Here is a 21,222-nt window from a genome sequence, read left to right as displayed (position 1 = left end):
ATAATGTGGTATCCTGGTTGCATCCCGTGCAAATGCGCTTACTGGACAGCGACGGCGGCGACGCCGGTGCCATAAGCGATGTTGGTAACAGGCTGGTCCTTGAGAGCGGTCGTGACGCCGAGACCGCTAGGGCAGGAAGCCTGGTTGCTGACGGCGAGGTCGAGGTTGCAGAGCTCGTCAACGCCCCAGGTGCAGGCAGAGTTCTGGATGTTGTAGAGAGCGTAGTTCTTGGCGACGAAGCTGTTGGGCTGGGCCAGGCAGGAAGCAAGGTAGTTCATGCTGTTGGCGGCAGAGAGAGGGAATTTGCCGTTGTCCTTGAGGAGGAAACCGCACTCGCTGGCGGGGACGGCCTCCCACTCCATGGAGATGGGGCCACCCTGGCTGGGAGCCTCAGCGGCGCCCTTGCCGGTGCTGAGGTAGTTCCAGGCGTCGTAGGAGATGTCGTAGGCACCGCCGGACTGGTCGATGCGGAGCAGGTGGACGTAGCGCTCGCCGTTGGTGACCTTGACGCAGATGTCGTCGCAGCCGACGGAGTTGGGCCAGTAGGCGACGCGGTTGGTGTTGATCTTGCAGCCAAGAACGCCGATTGAGGAGGAGAAGGCGTCGTGGGGGGTCATGCCTGCAGTACCGGCCTTGCCGGAGTCGCGGATCGGGATGGAAGCGGCGGAGACCAAGCTGGCCGAAGCAGCGAGGATGGTAGTGAAAGCGGTAGCGAACATATTGGCTGTTGTTGAAGTGGAAGATATGAAATCTGAATCTGTTCCTAAAATGGGTCGGTTGCCGGGTTTGAAAGCTCGAGATCGAGGTAAGAGATTCTTTCTCAGAAAGACTGGATGTGGTATGCTTGCGAAGGAGTGAAGCTAGTAGTTGGTATCAAGGAGTGGTTCCTGATCTGTAGAGCTTTCGGTGCCGGCCGAGGGAGTGACTGGAGGAAGAGAAGAAAGAGTAAGAATGGTTGGTTGGTGATCAGAACAGAAGCATCCCGGAGAAGATGAAACTGGGGGAGCTTATATATGAGAGTCCCATATCTGCAAAACGAACGGATGGCAAAGCTGAATAACAGCGTTGTACCCAGGGGAGATGAGATGTCACCCACACGGACGACGAACCAGAGTCCAATGCTCGGTCCATCTACGGAGACCCACGCAGCAGGCGTCGGCGACTCCACAGCTACGCCGCAGTCGATGATGACGGTCGGCTGAAATGATCCTTTGGGGGAAAAGTGAGATTGAGAGAGTCAGCGAGGGCCGAGGCTGTGGGTGCCTCCCGACCCGCAGGCACGAGTCGGGTCGAGCTGGTCAATCAAAAAGTGCCAGGAATCTGACAAGCAAGTCGTGGAACCACTGGAAACGTCCCTGACGCTGCGGTGATCCATCGCAACATGGAGAAACAAGGTCACAAACAGAGTTGTCAGAGCCCTAATTGAGGGGGTGGAAGAGCGCAACGCTAGGCCGGGAACGCCCCTCGAGAAGGTTGAGTTTTCAAGCCCATTGTGAACGGTTTCGGGGAAATCAGCCATGAGGAAACATGGCCAAGGCCCAAGAGGGAAAGGAGGATGCGCGCTGTCAGGGGTGAAAATCGCTCATGGGTCCCCTTCGGACGACCGAATAGAGTTTAGTGACAGGAACCGCCAGGAACCAAACGTTCTTTGGGCGCCGGACAAGGGAGTGCCCAAGCCCCAAAGGAGTCGAGGGAAGGCCTAGTTACTGTTAGTATGGGCTAAAGGGGGACCAAAGAGGCGGCACAGCGGGGGCTACGGGAGTCAGGAAAGGTGGTGGACGGCATGGCACACGGGAGTCATGTTGGTTTGCGTAGTGCTTGTGTGTAGCTTGCCCTAGGCACGCACGGTAGTGGGTTGTCGAAGGGTTTGCTGAATTGTCGGTGGACGGACGATACAAAGGATTCATGGGACGGACATGGGATGGCGATGGGACGGACATGCGTGCGATGTGTCATGGGCTCGTCCGCCAACAGACACGTTTGCATGTCGCCTTTCCCCTCTCCTTGGGCTGACGGGACGGCGGATCAACGACGGCACAGATGGATCATGCAGGTACACGGCGCACCGCTCAGCGGGAAACAACGCAGAGAAGCAAGGAAAAAAGCCGCGGACGAAACAGAAGGCCTGGAGTGAGCGTGGGAACCTGACGCCACGCGGTTCCAGCCCTGACGCTTGACTCGGCGCGGAACAGTCGGCGGGCCACCCGCAGAACCGGACATGCTGGTCCGTCCAGTCGGAACGAGAGAATTCGCATCCAGAAGCCTTGGAGCAGCCACGACAACGTAGCTTTGCAGCGATCGTCAGGGCGGATTTCTCAGAAAGATGCGGTGCAACCGTACTTTGATACCAAAGGAAGTAGACTTTTCCTCAGAAACCGCTCCAACTGGTCCACGGCAGGTCCCACAAGGCTCCGAGCCTGGGCGCCTTTTTGTGCCAGCTGTTATTTTGCTTTTTCCTCGTCAAAACTTTCCAAGGAACCAAGACACCAGGTCACTCTTCCGCTTCCAAGCACCCGAGAACAGGGCACACGGCACAGCTTAGAGACTTGGTCGTGTGGTACTCCCCGCTTCCTCTGCCCAGTTCTCCCGTCCCGCCGCCAGCTTCCCACGCCGTCAGCCGGGCAGAAAACCTCTCGTCCCAGCGGCTGTGATGGATGCGTGACGGCGCGTTGGCGTCATGTCAGCAGCTGGCGATGGGTCTCGCGACGTTCTGGCCAAAAGTGCTTGCAGCTGTATCCATCCAGCGGAGGCGGTCGGTTTTCACCAATGGGATGAGCCGCATTGTAAGAGGGCGCAGCAAAAATTGATAGGCCGGTACTTTTATGTAACGAGAAATGTCTTACAGTGGCGTTGCTCAAAGGCGGCAACCGGTATGCAACCGGTAGAAACGCCAGGATCTTTTGGATTCCCCTCACGAGAATTTTGCGATTTCATTGTCCATTGTCAGTCTGCAGGTTTTTCTTCTCATAGTCGCTCGCAATAAGTCCGAAAGATCTTACAAATTGAGCGATTTTATGTCCGTACCTTTCCCAACACTGGTACTTGCCGAGACCCGTGAGGAGTTCTAGCCTCTGTGCCGCTTCGGCTTCCCAAGATTCGTCCCGGCAGCGGAGATGCCTCCGCTGTGCGGTCTTTTGTTCACCATGATTCAGTCGATGTCGGCAAATCTGATTTTGAGCGCATATTAGTCACAATAGTCATGATCTTGGATCGGGCAGATTGTTCACCCGCCGGATGCATGTGATGATGCTCAATAAGTTCCCCTTGATGAATCTTATGTCATCCTGTTAGTGAGCCTGGTGGTACATACATGATGTCTGTCTCTTAATATTAGCAACTACGAGCGGCCTCCCGTTGATGGACAAGTCAATGTCAGCAAACATGCCGTTTCCCCGCATCCAGTAGACTCCGCATTGTAAGTGACACGCTGCAGATTCAGACGTTAGGATGCGGGGATGACAACAATCGGAAATCCAGAGTCAGAGGTTTCACCGCAGAATGTCTCAAAGATAAAGAGTTGTGTGTCAGTCAGCTGGACTGAAGCGCGGCATCACAGCATACAAGGGAGAGATAAAACACAGGGCTTTCGCCTAAACATGCCCGCTTGCAATTGTAAAATTTGACACCCCACCCACGACGAAGAGGCCTTCGGGACTTGTGAGTCAACCCTCCACAGCAAGTTCCCCGCAACATACCATGCGAAGGATCAAGGTCATGACTGTATCGCCATTGCGCCATGCGTGGGCTCCATCTCTGAATGAAATTAGTGCTGAGAATCAAACAAAGAGTGCGGGCTTTCTCACCTTGGTCATAAGTCGGTCGACGCCTTCGCTGAGTGTGACACTGATGTGAGAGGTTCCTCAGTAGATAGGCAGACTACCCAAAGACCAACCCATGACTGAGTGTACTAGCATGACTTGAAGATCATCCTGGCGCTTCAGAATCTCAGCTAAAACCTGCATGATTCCGTCAACCTTTCCCACTGTCAGGCCATCATAAGAGACGCCGACGGTAAGCGCATTAATACTAGAACCGGTTTTCAGGTCTCCATGGGCCATTGTGGCTATGAGGAGGGATTTGATTTGAAACTTTTCTTCCAGTTCAGTACCAATATCTTTGTGAAGTACTGTTCGCGCGATGTCGACTTTATCCCTGATAGAAACAGGAAGATTGCCAAGTATGATATCCCATTTGGGATCGAGTGGGAATGAAGCTGCAAACGTTCCCATCCAAGGGCCCCTTTCGACTGTCATGGCTTGATCTGTGGGGGTGGGGTTGGGCATGGTGAAAGTCGTGACAGGTTGTTGTTGACTCTCGTCAGCAAAGGACTGATGTGAGGGAAAATGTACTGTGGAGTAATTCGTGGATGCGGAATGGCTGATAGATGTAGGAGGGAAAGGGTTTTTTTTTTTTTTTTTTTTTTTTTTTTTTTTTTTTTTTTAACGCCGTGGCGGCAAGGGCGCAGCCGCCCTTGCGGCCGACCTCCCGAAGGGTATGTGGCGTGGAGGGCCGTAGGTTCTCGCTATATACTATACAGTACACGCTGTCCCTCCCGTCCTCCAGATCTTACTCGTGAGTCACTTCCGTGTTCTATCCATCCCTAGTTCCCACTGGTGCCCTAGTTCCGTTATAGTAGTCTGGTCTCCCCTATGAGGTAGACTTTTTTTTTTTTTTTTTTTTTTTTTTTTTTTTTGGAGTATAGGTTATGGCCTATCTCTCAGTACTGCGGGCAGATCTTCTGGAAGAAGTTTGTCACGCTAAGGAAGGCCTGGAAGCCTTCATGGTCAGTGATTAGCCCCTTGAAGTAGCGCTCAAGAGATCCTATAGGTCCTATAGGCTCCTGGCGACCATAAGGGTAGAGGGTAGGCCACTGTTGCCTCCCCACTAAGGTCTTTCGGCAGTAGACCAGATGGTCTACTTCCTTAGCCTCCCCGCAAGAGCAGGTAAGCAGTGCTTCTGTATGGTTGAAGCGTTGATGATACTGTTCGAAGTCCCCATGGCCTGATCGGGCTGCTAGGAGATGATGTAGGATTACCCGTGGTAAGGCTAGTTCAGGGGGGCAGGCCAGGGTAGCCTTAAGCCCTAGTTGTATATAGCGAGAGGCTGCCTCTTGCCTCCACCATTTCCCATACTGGTGTCGTTTACGCTCTTGAGCAAGCCGCTTGATCCCTGCTAGGGTAGCTAGTAGGCCTCTGGGGACTGGTAGCGTTGTACCCTCCTTAGCTAGGCTATCAGCCTCCTCATTCCCTTTTATCCCTTGGTGCCCTGGGGACCAGTGGGTTTGTCTATTGTGTATCCTAGCTGCTTCCTGGATCTCTAGGAAGGCAGCTTGTGAGGATTCCGGGGCCTCACCTCGGATCCCCTGGATAACGCTAGTGTTATCAATACAGATGTGTATAGGCTGGCCTTGGGAAGTCAGGAGGGCCCTTCGGAGCCCTGCCCTCGCCCCCTCTGCCTCGCCGTCGAACACTTCCGCAATGCCGAGGCGGCTACACCCTTGAGCTATGCGTTTGTTACTGCGGTAGATAACAAAGCTGAAACCTGTAGCCCCGTTAGGGGCTTTAGAGCCGTCTGAGTAGATGATCGTATGGTTATCTGGCACAGTCTTAAGCCAGTCTTGAAACGCTTTAGCTGCTTTCTCCTTGCTTCGTCCAGCTGTAGGGTCTTGTAGTCCTGAAAGATGCTGCGGCTGTAGGAGTAACGGCCTTGGGCACCTAGGTAGGAGGGCTGATGTTCTTTGTAGTCTTGTTTGCTGCCGCCCTGGCTGTGAAAGCCTAGGGACTAAAGGGTGCTGTTGGTCAACCTTCTGTAGGCGTGTAGCAAAGCGTAGGCGTGCCCCTTCGAGGGCTACTTTTGCTGTTGGCAGGCCAGCATCTCAAAGGAGGCTACTAGTGGGCGTAGTCTTCCAGACGGGTAGGATAGCCCTTGCTGCTGCTGTTATAACCTTCTCTACCCTCTTTACTAAGCCCTTCTGCCTTGTACTAACAGTAGCTGCCTGGTTATTAGCACTGCTGCTAGTAGCAGTAGTGCTGCTGTTTCTGGCTGGTCTCTTTAAACCTGCATACCAGGTCTCAGCTCCGTATAGGGCGGTTGGGAGGACACAGGCAATAACAGCTTGGCGGGCAGCAGCAGCTGGGAGCCCCCCTTTGGTGTTTGATAGATGGCGTAGGAACTGGGCTACCTTCTTTGCTGCTGCTACCTTTGTATCGACATGGTGCTGGAAGGTGAGTTTCTTATCAAACCAGACCCCTAGCCATCGTATAGGCTTAGTTGAGGCCTTGATAGTTAGGTCCTTTGCCTGTATCTCTGGTAGGTCTTCCCTCTGCTTATGTTTCCTGCTGAAGTGGATTGCTTCACACTTAGCTGGGTCAAACGCAACCTTATTATCAATACCCCAGTTGAGGATCTGAGTTATCTCCTGGCTAAGGGCTGCAGAGTTTCCCTCTAGAGAAGGGCTAGTAGCCAGCAGGCCTATGTCATCTGCATAGCCGAACCGCAGCTTCTGGTTATCAGCTAGGATATCAGCTATATAGAGCAGAAAAAGGATAGGGGATAGCGGAGAGCCCTGAGGGAGCCCACAGGATAGGGGGAAGTCCTCTGTAGTAGTCTCCTCTAGCCTGAGTCGGGCGGTCCGGCTAGAAGCAAAGGTAAATATCAGCCTAATCAGACTACTAGGCCAGCCTTGCTGTCGTAGCCTAAGAATAAGTCGATTTCGTAGGACAGAGTCAAAAGCCCCCTTAACATCCATTGTTGCTAGAGTTGCAGTAAGCCCTAAGTCTAGAGCCCTTTCGATCTCATGGGTTAGACAGGTTGTTAGGTCGACTGCAGCCCTCCCTGGCAATGCCCCAACCTGCTGTGGGCTAGCAACCCCTTCCAGAATGGTGAGATATGCCATTCTCTTTGCTATCAGCCGCTCTAAGCCCTTGCCTAGGCAAGATAAGAGGGCTATTGGCCGCCAGGATCCAGCCTTTGAGAAGTCTGTTTTCCCCGGCTTCTGGATCATAACTACCTCTGCTTTTCGGAAAGTCCTAGGGAAGTAGCCTATGCGGACACAGGCTTGGAAAAGCTGCTGTACCGGTGTAGCTATTAGGCCCCAAATAGATTGTAGTAACTTAGTAGTGATCCCATCAATCCCAGGGGTTGTAGCCTTTGTGAGAGTAGCCTGGCGTATTTCCTCTATGCTGACTATATGCTGCCAGGGTATTAGACGCCTTGCAACTATAGGGACAGTGAACGGGTTCCCAGGTAGGTCGTCTGCAGCATCAAATCTCTCTAATAAGGCCTTCCGCAGGGCTTGGGCCTTATTGTAACCGTTGTTGATAGCCTGTTCATCCACTATTAGAGGTGGGGCCTTAATAGCTAGCCCAGACTTACGCCAGCTTAGTATCTGGTATAAGTTCTGGTTAGACCCAGCCTCCTCAATCTTAGCAGCCCAGTAGGCGCGTTTTGCCTTCCTGACTATAGTCAGAAAGGCCTTCTGCTCCTCTAGGATAGGCAGTGGTATTACTAGCCCAGGTTCTTGGGCTTGTCGTCGCCTAGCCTCAATAGCTGCTCGATAGGCCTCTGAACACTCTTCTGCCCACCAGGGGGCTCCCCTGCCCTGGTTAGTCCGTCTCTTCCCTACTGCTTCTATAGCTGTAGAGAGGAGGCTGACTAGTTGGGTAGCTAGAGAGTCTATTTCTGCTGGAGTAGGTGTATCCCCTAGGGTAGGTAGGGCTGGGATCCCCAGCTTAACTAGGTCAGCTAGCCGGAGTATAGCTGAGTCTGGGACTGTAGGGTGGCTAGTCTGACGCCTCTGTTCCTAGGCTTTGCTTATCAGTATAATAGTCGTAATAGCTTGATGATCAGCCCCTGGGTGTATATGTGGGCTAATATAGGCCTCAGCAAAGGGGATGTTTGAGAAGGTTAGGTCGAGGGTGTGCCCATAAGTGTGGGTAGCAGCTCCAACCTCCCCAATAAACTCAAGATCGTGGCCTTCAGCCTATTCCGCGATGTCGTCTCCCCGGTTCCGGCTCCGGGAGCCAGGTTCCCAGTATGGGCAGTGCGCGTTAAAGTCCCCAGCTATAAGAGCTCCTGCTGGCGGTTGATAGCTTAGGAGGGTACTTGTTGTATGGTTTATAGGCTCGCCTGGTGGCCTATAGACGTTTGTGATGGTGAAGTTGCCAACCTTAACCTATAGGATATCCCTTGATTAGGTAGGTCTTTGTTGTTATATCTGCAGCCTTAGACCTTTACGTGTATAGGTCATAACCCTAGGCCTTATGTCCCTGCTGTTCCAGAAGTCTACTGGCACATAAGAGTTATAGCCTGGGTGTGTGTTAATTTGCATCTTATCTCTATAGCCTATCCAGGGTTCCTGGATCAGTACTATATCGATCTGATCTGCCCAGCAGAGCTCTAGGAGAGCTGTGTGAGCTGGACTTATCTTCCCCACGTTACACTAGGCGACCCGTAGTACCCGTGGGGTAGCCATTCTGAGCCTACTGCTCTGAGTCGAGGCCGAGGTGGGTGTAGGCATTAGTAACGTTATAGTCAGGCTTCTGTGCTACCCTCTGGCTCCTGCTGCTGCTTGGGAGTGGATGGATAGGGCGGTTAGTTAGGGGGGGGAGGGCTTCAGAATCTTCAGCCTCATCCTCCTCCATACTGCTGCTCCCAGCTATACTAGCAGTATCTGCCACAATAATCGAGTCTTGCGTAGGTGTGAGGGGTCGAGGGCGCTTAGATGTAGCGCTTAGCCTAGCCTCAGCTTGCTGTGTGCTGCTTCCTGGGGAGCCAGCCTGGTTTGCAAGGAGGTCGTCAGACGCCTTCTCTCCAACCTTCTGGATCCCTCGCAGTTCCTTCCGGGTTGGAATAGTAAGGTTCCTGTTAACCAGTAGGGGCCTAGCTGGGCAGTCCGCATGGCTTGCTGGGAAGGGCCCATGACAGTTAGCACACCTAGGCCTAGCTGAGCAGATTCCAGCCCCATGAGTATCTAAGGGTTTGCTACAGTTCTCGCAGAGGGGTTTCTGGGTATAGTAGCGGTTTGAGTGAAAGCCCTGGCAGCCAGGGGAGTGTCGTTTGGGGATACGCTTCCTCGGGGGTAGCAGGCGGGCAGGGCCTGACTGTCCAAACAGGCGGAAGCCTTCCTTAACCTCTTGAGGGAGGGCGATAATCAGGCTTTGTGTAGCTGTAGCTAGATCAGGGCTGCCCTGGGTTGGGCGCCAGGAGAGGAGTCTTTGTTTTGTCTTTAGGAAGACCTCTTCTTCTATTTCAGATTCTATACCAACCCTACTGCTGTTAAGGCTAGTAAAGTAGAGGGGGCAGAATGGGATGATATACTGATGCCACTTAGTGGGCACCTCAACCTTCTCAGCTGTGAGACAGCTTTTGATCTCAGGGGCTCTCTGTAGAAGCAGGGCCTGGATCTCCTTATTCTGGGGCTGGAGTGAGAAGCCTGTAGCAGTGTGGCGGACCTCAACTAGGTCTTGCGGCTGTAGGTTGAGTTCTTTTGTTACTACCATCTTAACTGAGTGGGGGGCTAGGGTTCTGGAGGTAGGGATATGTTCTGCAGGGAGCCGAACTAGCAGGCGGAGGTCCTGGGTCTGTCTTGGCTGGTTTATAGAGCTTATAGCCCGCCGGCCTGTTGTTCGGTTCGACCCAGGGCCGGGGCCGGGGCCGGAGCTGGGGCCGGGGCTGCTTGCCGTGGGGCCATTGGCTGCCTGGGCATACGTTTTTCCAGTGCCGGGGCCAGGGGTGGGTCCAGAGATTTCTGCGGTTGCAAACCGGGTGAAGGTATCGATGAGGTCCTGGGCTGTAGCCTTCAGTCGCGCTGGGGCCGTCCCAATGAGGGCATCTAGTCCTTTAGCGAGGAGGTCTAGGGCCTCATCTCGGAGGGCCCAGCCCTCTCAGGCTTGCTGGAGGGCGGCGGCGGCGGATCGTGGCCCCCTTCCCAAGGGCCGGATAGAGGGGGGCGTGAGGCCCCTCGGTCGTGGAGGTAAGGAGGTAGGGGGAGGAGGGGTCTGGGGGAGGCTGTGCATAGAGGCTGAAAGGCCCCTAGGGGCCTGCGAGAGGCCCGCGGCTGGCTGTGAGGCCATCGCGGGCGAGGGTTCTGGTCGTGGGGGGTAGATTGGGTGGTGTTAGTATTAATGTGAAGGTCCCAGCGCGGCACTAACAGTGGGTGCCAGTGGGGTGGTATGTAGGAGGGAAGTGGAGGGAAAGGGTTGTGGTTACGTGTTGCAAACGACGATATTTATGGTCGTTGATGGAGAATCGGACAAAACACAAATTTAAACTCACACGCCACAAGATCTTAAACGCATGGATTGTGTCTGCGGACTGCCCAGGTTCTCAGTGCACTACACTTCACGTGATGCGTCACATCATATTACGACTGCAGATTCTTACCGTATTGCAGGAAAGTTTTATTCTTTTGGTTTCTCGTTAATCCTGAAGAATTTGATCGGAACTTATCTGAGGAAAGTAGATGCGAGTTTATGAGCAGACTGCGGGTGGGGGAGAGACACGTGCATCCATTCCGTAAAGGTGTCAATACATAGATGGATTTTCATCGTCTTTAGAATATTTCTCACCGTGAGAGTCATACGGCAGTCAGCAAGGTGCGCTTCCAGGCGACAAACTGCGAAGAAGAAAAGTTAGAAGGGAAGAGATATTCATCGTCTTTGTTGTTTACACCAAGGTGGCAAAAAATTGACTTTAATATGCCCACAATTATTCGTACCATTGAATACGCAAATGATAACAGAGTCGGTGTTCGGTTTGATGACACCGCTCAATACTCTGAGCGACGAACATCAAGACGAGGACTAAAGCTCTTTATCACGTGGTAACTAGATCTTCCGATTTCTTAGCTCGCTAAGTTATGAATATCTGGTATCATTAAAAGCCCTATTCAATATTATTTAGTGCTAAATTACCGTTTCCTGGTACCACGGGAAGTCTCATTCCGAAACAAACAGATCTTCTCGCTTTTCAGTTCGATGAATCATCTTAGGTCAGTTTCATCACGACATCCTGTCTCATCGAAGACAAGTTGAAGTCATGTGTAGAAACGTGGCATGCCACAAATCTGTGTATTATTGTCCTCGGGTATTGTACGCCAGCGTCTTCTGACTTTGACAGCTAGAATTTGTACAACCACACTTTGAAGGCGCTTTCGCTCACGCTCCGAGTTCTCGCTTCAACTTGTTCCCTCAATTTTCCGATACTTCAGCCAAGTGCCTTAGTTGGAGCAGAAGGTGGCGGCAATGGTGATCTGGCAGTGTCCAGAGCAGCAGTCGCCGTTGCTGGAGCAGGGCTCTGTTTCAAGAGATAATCAGCATTTATTCTCGGGAACATCAACGACCAGAAATCCAGCCACTTTGAACGACAACAGGAGAGCTTTCGGTATGATTCAACAATAACTTACTTCCGCCAACGGTGCAGCGTTGCTCCAGGATCTCAGCCGCGGGAGCGGCAATGGCAGGAACAGCGGCAGCCAGGACGGCCAAAACAGTGGTGAGGGTAGAGAACTGCATTTTTGCGAGTTGGTGGTGATGAGCGGAGAGAGACGGTGTTGGGATTTGATGAAGTATCTTGAGCTTGATCGAGCCTGAACATCAAACTCAGTCACTTGGCGCAACAGTCCATCATTTATAGGCAAACTTGATGATCCCACCGGCGTGAGGCAACTTATTCTCGCGGAAAGCTTCCCAGTTCCAAGTTCACCGCCAGTGGGATATCCTGTCGATCATATCTCATCTAATCTTATCAGATGAACCGAACCCAATGTTGAGTCTGTCTCCAGAGCGGGGTTGCCGGTGGTATATAACAGTCTTTGGCTGCTTATTCTGCATCAAGACTGATATATCGGATGCTCCTTTGGGAATACTATGATGCATCGACCGGTGGGATACCGAGGGGATGAACCACTCTTATGCATAACCGACTCGGACTTCCCAGATCTAGCAGGTGCTACCCACTTGCCGATGTCAGAGATCTTGATCATAAGGGTTCTCAAGGAGACGAGAGTAGTAGGCCCCTGGTCAGCAGGGTCAGAGAGTTGCCCGAGCAGGTAACCGGAAGCGCAAGCGCTAGGTAGCCACAATTAAGCTTATTCAATGATATATGCAAGGATGTGTCCCACCTATCTGTTTTTGAGGAGCCAGTTGTTGGGTATTCTCGGCGTGTCAGAAGAATTACATTAATCGACCATGACCAACTGTCCAGCCGATCTCCCATTCGAATTTCTAGCCACAATCACCAACATGATTTGATCTCTTGGAACCTTTCCAGAAGTCGGGTATTTCTCCATCACAGGTTCCCGCTCTAACTCAGTTTGCCAACCCCACGTGTCCCCATTGATCTCAACCGGGGAAGACAGCTCGCCATTGGCGTATACTTGAATGTTTGCGGTAACCACAGCAGGATCGCTCGCACGAACCGAGCCCTTGATCGAAACCTTTCGGATCTCCAGACCTATTCGATCGACATCCTCCACGTGGAGGATTTTGATCCTCAAGTCCGGACTGACCCTTCCGAGTAAAGATCCCCCGGAAAGCTTTACAATGTCGGTTTGCAGCCGAGGCGTCGCTGGGGGGCTTTCTCTGCGTCTTGTCGCAGTCTCATACGCATACGCATATCGAAGAAGATCACTATCACTCCAGCCCTTTCCAGCAAAAGTCAGGCCAACGGGCATCTTCTTGTCAGATAGAGTCCCCATTGGCACCGTCACCGCCGGCACACCGAGGTGCTTCATCGCTCGATTGCCATTGGAGTACTTCACGCCATCTTGCAGCGTATGCAGCATTGAATCGCGCTTCTCCTCGGAGTCAGCCCTTCCGACGTCACCATTAGTAGGAAAGACGAGGACGTCGAACTTGTTCTCGTCCATCCAATCCTCCAAGTCTCTCTTGCGGGCGGCCTCCAAGGCTACCAATGCTTCGGCACATCCGGGCAAGTCCTGGATCTTTTCGGGCCGCTTGCGAATAAAGTCAATCATCTCCTCGTATCGCACGTGATTCTGTTGCTCGGTGAAGTCTGCAGGGTCATCCATTGGCGCAAATCCGGGGTTGATCTTTCGGCTATCCACGGTCTCTAGGCGTGGGTAGGCTGGGTCGTTGTTGTACTTGAGAAAATCATCCCATGCGGTGGCAATCATTTGGCATCGCTCGGTATCCATCCACGTGTCTGGCATTCCCGGTACGTTGGCGGCCTGTCCTGGGAAGTCCTGCTTGGAGTATTTTTCGACCATGGGAAAGTCCGTCTCAATTATAGTTGCTCCTAGCGTTTCCAAATCGGCCCGAGCCTGTTCCCACAGTAGACGTGTGGCTTCCGTGCAAACCACCGAGTAGCCAGACGACGTCTGCTTTCCGATGTAGCACCTTGGAACGGCGATGCGTCTGCCCCTCAACGAGTCAGGGTCCATGAGACTGCTGTAGCTACGAGGGCGAAGGTCTGAAACCTGGGGGACAGGAACAGTTGTTTGTTCCCGCCAAAAGTCGCCTCTCGGATTCTTGTCGTCGACGACAATGACATCCAAAACTTTGAGCATGTCTGCCACTGACTTGGTGTAGGGTACGACAACGTCACACGTTGGATACAACGGCCAGAGCCCTCGAGAAGGTATGACCCCTCTTGAAGGGGAGTAAGCAACGAGAGCATTATGCGAGGCCGGCGCTCGACCTGATGAGACGGTTTCGCTGCCAAAACTGATGGGAGCAAACGACGCCGTGGTAGCCACGCCACATCCGTAAGATGAACCGGAAGCGAAGCTTGTGCAAAGGTATTCCGGGTTGTATGGGCTGATAGATCTGCCGTGGAGGCCTCTTTGACTGCCACCATCAGCCATAGGTGGCATATTAGTCTTTCCAATGAGCACGGCGCCAGCCTCGCGGAGAAGGTTCACGACGGCCGCGTCAGACGACGAGACGAGGTGTTCGAATGCCGGTGAGCCTGCGGCTACTGTGAGACCCTTGGCTTGAAAGCTGTCTTTTATCGTGAAAGGAATGCCTTCAAGGGGTCGAGCTGGCTGCCCAGAGGCTCGGTAGTCGTCTGAGGCTTGGGCTTCTTCAAAGACATTGGGATTGAGAACGCAGATCGAATTGAGGAGCGGGCCCCGGCAGTCATACTTCCCAATGCGATGTAGGAAGCGTGCCACGAGGTCAACACTTGTCAATCTTGTTGTGGACAGTGCATGTTGCAACTGGCCGATAGTTGCCTCCGTGATGTCGAGAGTTTGCAGGACGGTCATCTTAGTTGGTGCCGGTGGTTTCAACCTGAGCAAACGAAACAAGCAATTGCCGATGATTCAAAGGGTCCGAAAATGAAAATGCAACAATTGTTAGCCTTGAGCGAAAGATTTCTGCCAAATCACCCATTTTATACGGCATCTTGAGCGAGTCTCTCGCGAAGCGCAACCGATGTTAGTGACTGGGAGGGAATGTCGAGACGATGTTGAAGCTGAAGGTGGAGACGAGGGAGGGAAGGTCGAGCCGGATTTGGGAGCGAAAATGCCCAAATCGTGCTAAACACCAGAATCCGCAGCCTCTGATTGGTCAGCGCCGATTCCCGAGTCTCGCGAATTTCCGCGCACCGCTACTTCAACCCGAAAATATTCATCGATGTCGGGACGCAGCCCGAGATGCTCGGATTCATCCATACGGCCGCCTGTTTGACAAAGCTGATCTGATTGTTCTGCGGCAATTTCAAGTGTGGCTGCGCAGCTCCGTGAAGTGAGCCATGCATGTCTAACATCAAGACCGTCTTCAGCTATGGGGCATGTACAAGATTTTTGAGGTTCTGTGAAGCATGACTTTGGACCAAATTCACCAAGCCTAAGAATCGTGTGTTAGAAGTAGAGCCATACGTGTAGATAAGGGACATAGCCAGTTTCCGACAGACGAAATGTCGGCTGCGGCTGTGGTTTCGTGAATGACTGCCTAAGAAGATCCTTCCATTGTCTTGTTCGTCAACGAAGCCTAGAGTTTGGCTGCTCACGAGAAGATAACCTATTCTGCGTCAAGTCTCCAGTAACATCAGGTTTGATTACAGCGTAGAACCGACTTTTTTCCGTTTTAGGAAGTAGCAAGTCGTTGCTGTCAATTCACCAGATCGTCGCGCTAAGGTGTCAGCTTGCACTCCATTATCTCAAAAAAGCAACAAGCCCTTTCCATAGCCACATAATTCCTAGCCTCTGAACTGTGGCATTGTCCAATCAGCACAACTCCGAGGCTCTTCAGCCACTGGAACGTCTAGGTCGCCTTCAAACAGAGGTCAAATTACGCATGCCAAGCTTCAGCTGCCAGGCATGTTCCAACTCGTCGACAGAAAAACTCCATGTTATTGACGGCCAAAATCCGCTTCAGTTCACGTCATCAGCCCTACAGATTACCAACCCTAGTGAATGTCAGCATTCAAGTATGGCTAAGCATCGCTGGCTGTGTCTATCGGCGGCAACTGCGGGCGCCAAGCAGGATGTCTTACCCTGAATAATACCGATAGAGCTTTTATCCAGCAGGCATGCTGACATCGGTGGCTTCCAGGTTGAAGATAAAATATTGCCGAGCTCCTCCATCACAGTTTCTCGATTTGCAACACACAACTCACCACCAATTCACTAAGTTAACATCAGTCTCTATACCAAATAAGCAGCAAACGCGACCAGCATCATGCCATTTTTGCAAAAGAGCGACGAGCCTCAGCCGACCGGGCCCCCATGCGAAGTCCTCCGCGTTAACAAACGCTTCGGCGGAGCCCAAACGACGATCGACCGCATCGATCCGGTCACTGGCTTCGCGACACCATTCTACATCCTGCACAACAACGACGAGAAGTCCATCGCTGTCATCCATGCCGATCCTCGCACGCAGCAAATGTCGGACCAGGCCCTTGGCACGGCGCAACGGCACTCGCTCTCCTCAAAGATCGACGTTGTCTTCCGCGGTATGCCCTTCAAGATGAAAGGCAATGATCTGGGCATGGGACACGATTTTGATTACATGGGAGTGCGGTACAGCTGGAGACTGTCGAGTTGGACGGGCTCCACAGGGACGATCTTCATGGAGGACGGGAATGGGAGGCTATTGGCGAGATGGAAGAGGAAGCCTGACGGGAATGGGACGAGCCCGACTTTTGAGGTGTACGTGCCGCCACAGAGTATCGATATGGACATGGTTATTGTGACGGGGCTGGCTTCGATTCAGTATTGGGTCAAGGAGAAGAAGGACACCATTGAAGTCGTGGGGGAGCTTCTCGGTGCGTCGTTGTGATGGAACACGGATTACACTTTCCTCTTTTCCAGTCGTTTTCTCTGTGATATTCATAGCGACTCGCCATTGCTGAAATCAATCCGCAAGGTTTCCGACCTTCAGCATCCGTCCTGGAATGCAGAACTGTGGAATCCACGTCAAAAACAAACTTACAATATGAGCATCAGGGGAGTGAGAACAATTCTTGTAACAGGTGAAAGATCTATCAACATGTTCTTTGAATCTCAAGACATCCACAGTAACCCATGGTCCTTATTACCGGTTCTGAAGAAGCTTGCTTTTGCCAGCATTTCGTCCCATCTTCCTCCGCTAGGCCCCAGAGGTCTTTTCAGCAAAGCAGGAAAGCGCACATCTCGACACTATTCTACAACCTAGGTCGCTCCTTCTCTTCAATACTCCAAACGGTTTGAAAAAAAAGCAAAAGTTTGCTCTTGCCCCTGCCGATCCAACTCTCGCTCCACGACTATTTTTCTTCTTGCCCCAACCCTCTCGCTCCCTTCAACCTTTCACTCCCATAACCACAGTAGCTTTAAGCAGACTCTCCTTTTGCACAAGCAGCCACTCCTTTCTGACCAACTTACTACCTCATTCTCCATTCATTCCTTCTTCACGCTCTTTACATTTCGTACAACCTGCAGAATGGAGACCTATTTCGAGCGCCTCTTCACCTTCCACGCCACGGGCTCCGAGTCTGGCGACGGCGAGGGCATGAAGTGGCCCGTCAACACCCTCCGCCCCGAGGACATGGCTGGGGCTGGCTTCTTCTTCACTGGAAACGAGACGCAGACGCCCGATAGTGTCACCTGCTTCTCGTGCAAGATGCAAGCCTGGCAATGGAAGCGGAATGACGATCCGTTCGATGAGCACTCGAGCGGCTCCCCCAACTGCGACTACGTCACCACTGAGCAGTTCGAGGATCGCCACAAGTTGTTCCTCATGGACCGGGAGAGCAAGAATGCTTCCAAGCAGAACAGCCCTGCTGCCTTGGAGGCGCCTGCCACTCCCCCTGAGACGCCCACCAAGCCCAAGACTATCAGAAAACCCAAACGCAAGATGGCTATGTCGCCCATCGTCACTATCTATGACAGTGCTCCTGCCGACAACCAGGCACAGAATGCAGTCCACCATGACACTGGCAAGCAGCCCGTTGAGATTGCCATCACCGCGGGTGATAGCAAGTTCACCATCCAGGTGACCGATGTCAGCCCCAGAGGTACGTTGATCAGAAATGTTACTTACTAGACACATCGCTGACATGTACAAATAGGCACCAAGCGTCTTCGGGTCGATTAGAACATTGAAGTCGCAACTACTTCGCCTCATTTCTCGTTGAATATCAGGCGGACAGTGACTGATCCGAGTTACTGTCTCGAATATTGTCAGTCATACCTCAAAACCTCAGAAGGCAAGAACGACAAGGCTGACTTTTGCGCAACAGGATAAACACATTTACACTTGTCCAATGCGATATGACGACATTACGACAGACACTTGCTTAGATATCACGCGCCTTTCCGATCAGACTCAGGAGTGGCCCGGTTCGCTTCTCATGAGCCACGCGACACCTACACCGGTGGTTCGAAACAGAGGAAGAGGCTGTGCCACAATTTCTACTTACACACTTGCTACGGTCCACAGGACAGATGTCGAGGATATTGAAGGATTTGATTGCACGTGGTTGAAGGATGTGTGGCAAGCGGGAGGAAAAGGAAAATCATCCGTCGAGTCATACACTCGAGATAGCTTCTTCCCAATATCACTCGCTTCCTAGCCCAAGCCTACCAACCTGCGTGATGTCAAAAGCAGATGTGGCGAATGAGGTTCGCACCCGTCCCGTGATGTGCGGTGAGACAAGCCCGCTCAAGACCCTCTGCGCAGATGCGGTCAACCCAGGCAGGCGACACTGACACCGCAGGCGGCAGCCACGTTGCCAAACTCACACAGATCACCATCCTCGGTCTTTAAATTTACGATTCAAAGTGAAGAAAAGATTCGGAGGCTTGTGGGGTTGCGGGAGCTGAAGTGCAGCAAAGAGCATACGGGTGAGAGAATACGTCAAGCGACGATCACCAAGCTCACCGACAGGAAGGCACATCTTCAAAAGCACATTGCATGCGAATCCTCCCAAAAAAAGCTTGCCCTCTCGTCAGCCAATCCCCAGGTTTGAGCGATATTCAACCAAGCAGCGGACGCCTCACCAAGAAGCCCGCCGCCCATCCTGCCTTATTCAGCACTTTGAAGTCGGGCTGTACCACACACACTGGCCGCAGACGCGGGGAAGTAGAAGTAGAAATGGAAGTATCCGTCCTAAGCTACACCTACCCCCCAACGAATGACAGAGACCGGCGAGTGCCTTCAGCCACTTGACGTGCGGGCATGTGGTGTGGTGCACCGCCGGCCGGGTGCGTGTGGTTTGCCTGTTCGCGCTACAGTGGAACCCGCTGTCAGGCGGGTAAGGGCCGGCGGAGTTTTTGGCTGCCCTGCAGTGTGCTTTTGTCGGATGCCTGTGTGGCTGCGGCGCGGGAGCGGGAGGTGAGGTGGCCCGTGACTTACTGCCGTGCTGCGGCCGGGGCGGCGATGCGGCGGGCAGATGTGTGTGTGACTGTTGAGAGCAGGTAGGCTGACAACAATTGATGATGCCTAGAAATATATAATTCACAGGTCAAGGCCGTTGAAGAAATCATCAAGACCTAGAGGCAGAGATCTCATCAGAACGAAGCAAACTAGAGCCACAAACCATCAAGAAACCATCACAACCACCACCAACAAACGGGAAACAACACACAAAAGACAATGACGACCGTCAGCCAGACATACCGACACGGACGCTCGGGGCGCAACCCGCTCAGGACAGCCTGGCGCGAGACGTACGAGGTCTGGGACGGCGTCTGCTACGGCGTGGGCAAGGCCTACTTCAAGATCACCGGCAAATGGTGATTGATCTGTGCGGGCCGCTGTTCCTACAGCCATACTTTCGGGGGGTTAACGGGGTCGCATGCGCAGATTAACTCGCCGAGACGAGATACACGAAAAAAGGGCTGAGCGAGAAATCAAACATTTTTGGTTTTCTTGTTTTTTTTGGGGACATCCCTCCCCCCTTCTCTGACGATCGCGAACGATACGATACGATACGATACGATAACGGACGGTGCGACGACACGAGTGACGGCGGCGGGACGAACGCTACGCTGGGCAGATGAAGATTGACAAGACGGAGCGTCCACCGATGACGTCGAGCGATGGAACAGCAAGCACAGCACACTGTGGGCAACAGCAAAAAAATCTCGATCAGCGAGCGACTGAGCGCGACCCCATCAACTTGACACGGACTACGGGGGGGGACCCAGGGGCTGGTGCTGGTCGGGCATGGAACGAGACGTCGGGTGAGGCGAGGCGGCGACCGGGGATTCCGCTGCGAGGAGGCCGCGGGAGGAGCGTTTGGTTCGAGGGAGGTTCAGCGGGACGGGTGGGATGAGGAGCTGAAAGACTGAAGTGCGATGGCAATGCTCAGCTGTGGTTGTTGTTGACGATTTGGATTGATTGAAACACGGTAATGGAGGGGCGAAACGCGGGTTTACCAATAATAACAGCGTGAACCCGGGCAATCAGGGGCGACGGAGTAGGGACAAACGCGAGACTTTTTCGCTTCAGAGTTTTGGCGGGCTGGGATGAACATCAACGGGGCACAGCACAGGCACTGCCGGAAGTTTGATAAGCAATGCCAGAGATGGGGATGTGCGATGGATTTATTTTGGACACGCGATTAGTCAACCTGTGAAGAAGGGACAGAGACAGAGGATAGATTTAGAAACAAGAAAAACAAGCAATGATGAACATGTCGACTGGAGCAGGATTGTTGGGTGATGGTGCTGCATGGCAGATGATCAAGTGTCGGTCGGTCCACTGAAAGACCACAATTATCGATTCACAGTCACGGTCGTGCCAGGCCTGGCAGTTGTCTCTGCCTTGCACCGAGAACTGGATTGTAGGTAGTGAGTGGACTGGGAGCATGAACATCAAATTCCAGGTGGTGCCAATGAAGGCGGGTGACTTGTCGAATCGGGTGTGCTGGGCCAATTTCGGCTCCACTGGACGTCTTGTTTGGGCTAAAGCGCGTAAATTAACTTAAGGTGGCCCCAAGAAAAGAGAGTTAATTGACTCCCGCCGCCGTCACTATTTTTGTTGGTATTTTATTCCTTTTCTACTGCGCACTGTACGTTTCTGACTCGGGTGGCCTGGGTGGGATGGGATGGGATGGGATGGATGGATGGATGGTTGGATGGTGGTTTCGTAGGAGACCTTGGAGGCCGTCCTGCAGTGTGCCTCGTATTCTTTTGGGGGTTGATGGAATTTCGATGTGTTGCTGCATCGATCATCGTCATTCTGCCTGACTTGCGTCGTCTGGTCTCGTCGTGATTACGCTGAACTTTTCCCAAACTCAAGCCAAAGTCTAAAATACGAAGGACGAGTCTGCAGTGCAGTAGGGCTATGCAGCTTGGCACAGTAGCGTGCGTCGTCATAGAAGAATGAGACAGCAAGTCACCACTCACCTACCTTAGGTACGGATATAGGTAGCGCAAGACATCGGACCGGTTGGTTCGATGTTGATGGATGGATGCGCGATGGACGACGGGTGGCAGTTGGACGTGTGGGATGATTGGAGGTGGACGTCCGTGACAGTGCCTGTGGACTGGACCGAGATTGGAATTTGGCGCCAACGGCCCCTCTGTGAATCTCGCAAGCACCCAGGCATGGTCTCCTCAGTGGATGGCGAGGAGTGGCTGTGGTGCAGGTCTACGGGAGATCTGGACCGTCCGTCGGCAATGTCTTGTGTTGTTGGTCTTTCGTAATGTTTGGTGTTCTTGGTTCGGCCAATGTTTGCTGTGCCATTGCATGTGGTTCATTCTGATGAAGTGCCACTGTGCCCCCCGGGGGAGTTAGGGGGACACAGGGAAGGCGGACTGATGTGGAGCAATAT

The 21,222-nt window shown here is 52.8% G+C and overlaps 5 protein-coding genes across 5 annotated transcripts; 2 read left to right on the top strand and 3 right to left on the bottom strand.

The window, feature by feature from the left end:
- Positions 1-38: 38 nt before the first annotated feature.
- Positions 39-719, bottom strand: CGCA056_v008980 (uncharacterized protein; the record flags this gene model as incomplete). Its single annotated transcript, XM_037324227.1, has 1 exon — positions 39-719. One exon carries the CDS (start codon positions 717-719, stop codon positions 39-41), a length of 681 nt encoding a protein of 226 aa, XP_037177488.1.
- Positions 720-3,860: 3,141 nt separating this feature from the next.
- CGCA056_v008979 (uncharacterized protein) lies at positions 3,861-4,283 on the bottom strand (the record flags this gene model as incomplete). Its single annotated transcript, XM_037324226.1, has 1 exon — positions 3,861-4,283. The coding sequence occupies one exon, from the start codon at positions 4,281-4,283 to the stop codon at positions 3,861-3,863; it is 423 nt and encodes a 140-aa protein (XP_037177796.1).
- A 7,895-nt stretch (positions 4,284-12,178) lies between these two features.
- gatA-8 (Glutamyl-tRNA(Gln) amidotransferase subunit A) lies at positions 12,179-14,227 on the bottom strand (the record flags this gene model as incomplete). The annotated part of the gene is made up of 1 exon (XM_037324225.1): positions 12,179-14,227. The coding sequence occupies one exon, from the start codon at positions 14,225-14,227 to the stop codon at positions 12,179-12,181; it is 2,049 nt and encodes a 682-aa protein (XP_037177797.1).
- A 1,417-nt stretch (positions 14,228-15,644) lies between these two features.
- On the top strand, positions 15,645-16,244 carry CGCA056_v008977 (uncharacterized protein; the record flags this gene model as incomplete). The annotated part of the gene is made up of 1 exon (XM_037324224.1): positions 15,645-16,244. The coding sequence occupies one exon, from the start codon at positions 15,645-15,647 to the stop codon at positions 16,242-16,244; it is 600 nt and encodes a 199-aa protein (XP_037177798.1).
- A 639-nt stretch (positions 16,245-16,883) lies between these two features.
- Positions 16,884-17,537, top strand: BIRC7 (Baculoviral IAP repeat-containing protein 7; the record flags this gene model as incomplete). The annotated part of the gene is made up of 2 exons (XM_037324223.1): positions 16,884-17,457; positions 17,512-17,537. The coding sequence occupies 2 exons, from the start codon at positions 16,884-16,886 to the stop codon at positions 17,535-17,537; spliced, it is 600 nt and encodes a 199-aa protein (XP_037177799.1).
- Between the last annotated feature and the right edge of the window lie 3,685 nt (positions 17,538-21,222).

Source organism: Colletotrichum aenigma (genome assembly GCF_013390185.1).
Source record: "Colletotrichum aenigma strain Cg56 chromosome Unknown KSG_Cg56_contig05, whole genome shotgun sequence".
In the NCBI taxonomy this organism is placed as follows: domain Eukaryota; kingdom Fungi; phylum Ascomycota; class Sordariomycetes; order Glomerellales; family Glomerellaceae; genus Colletotrichum; species Colletotrichum aenigma.
The sequence above is the reverse complement of the archived record's forward strand: the minus strand, read 5'-3'. Positions and strand labels throughout refer to the sequence as shown.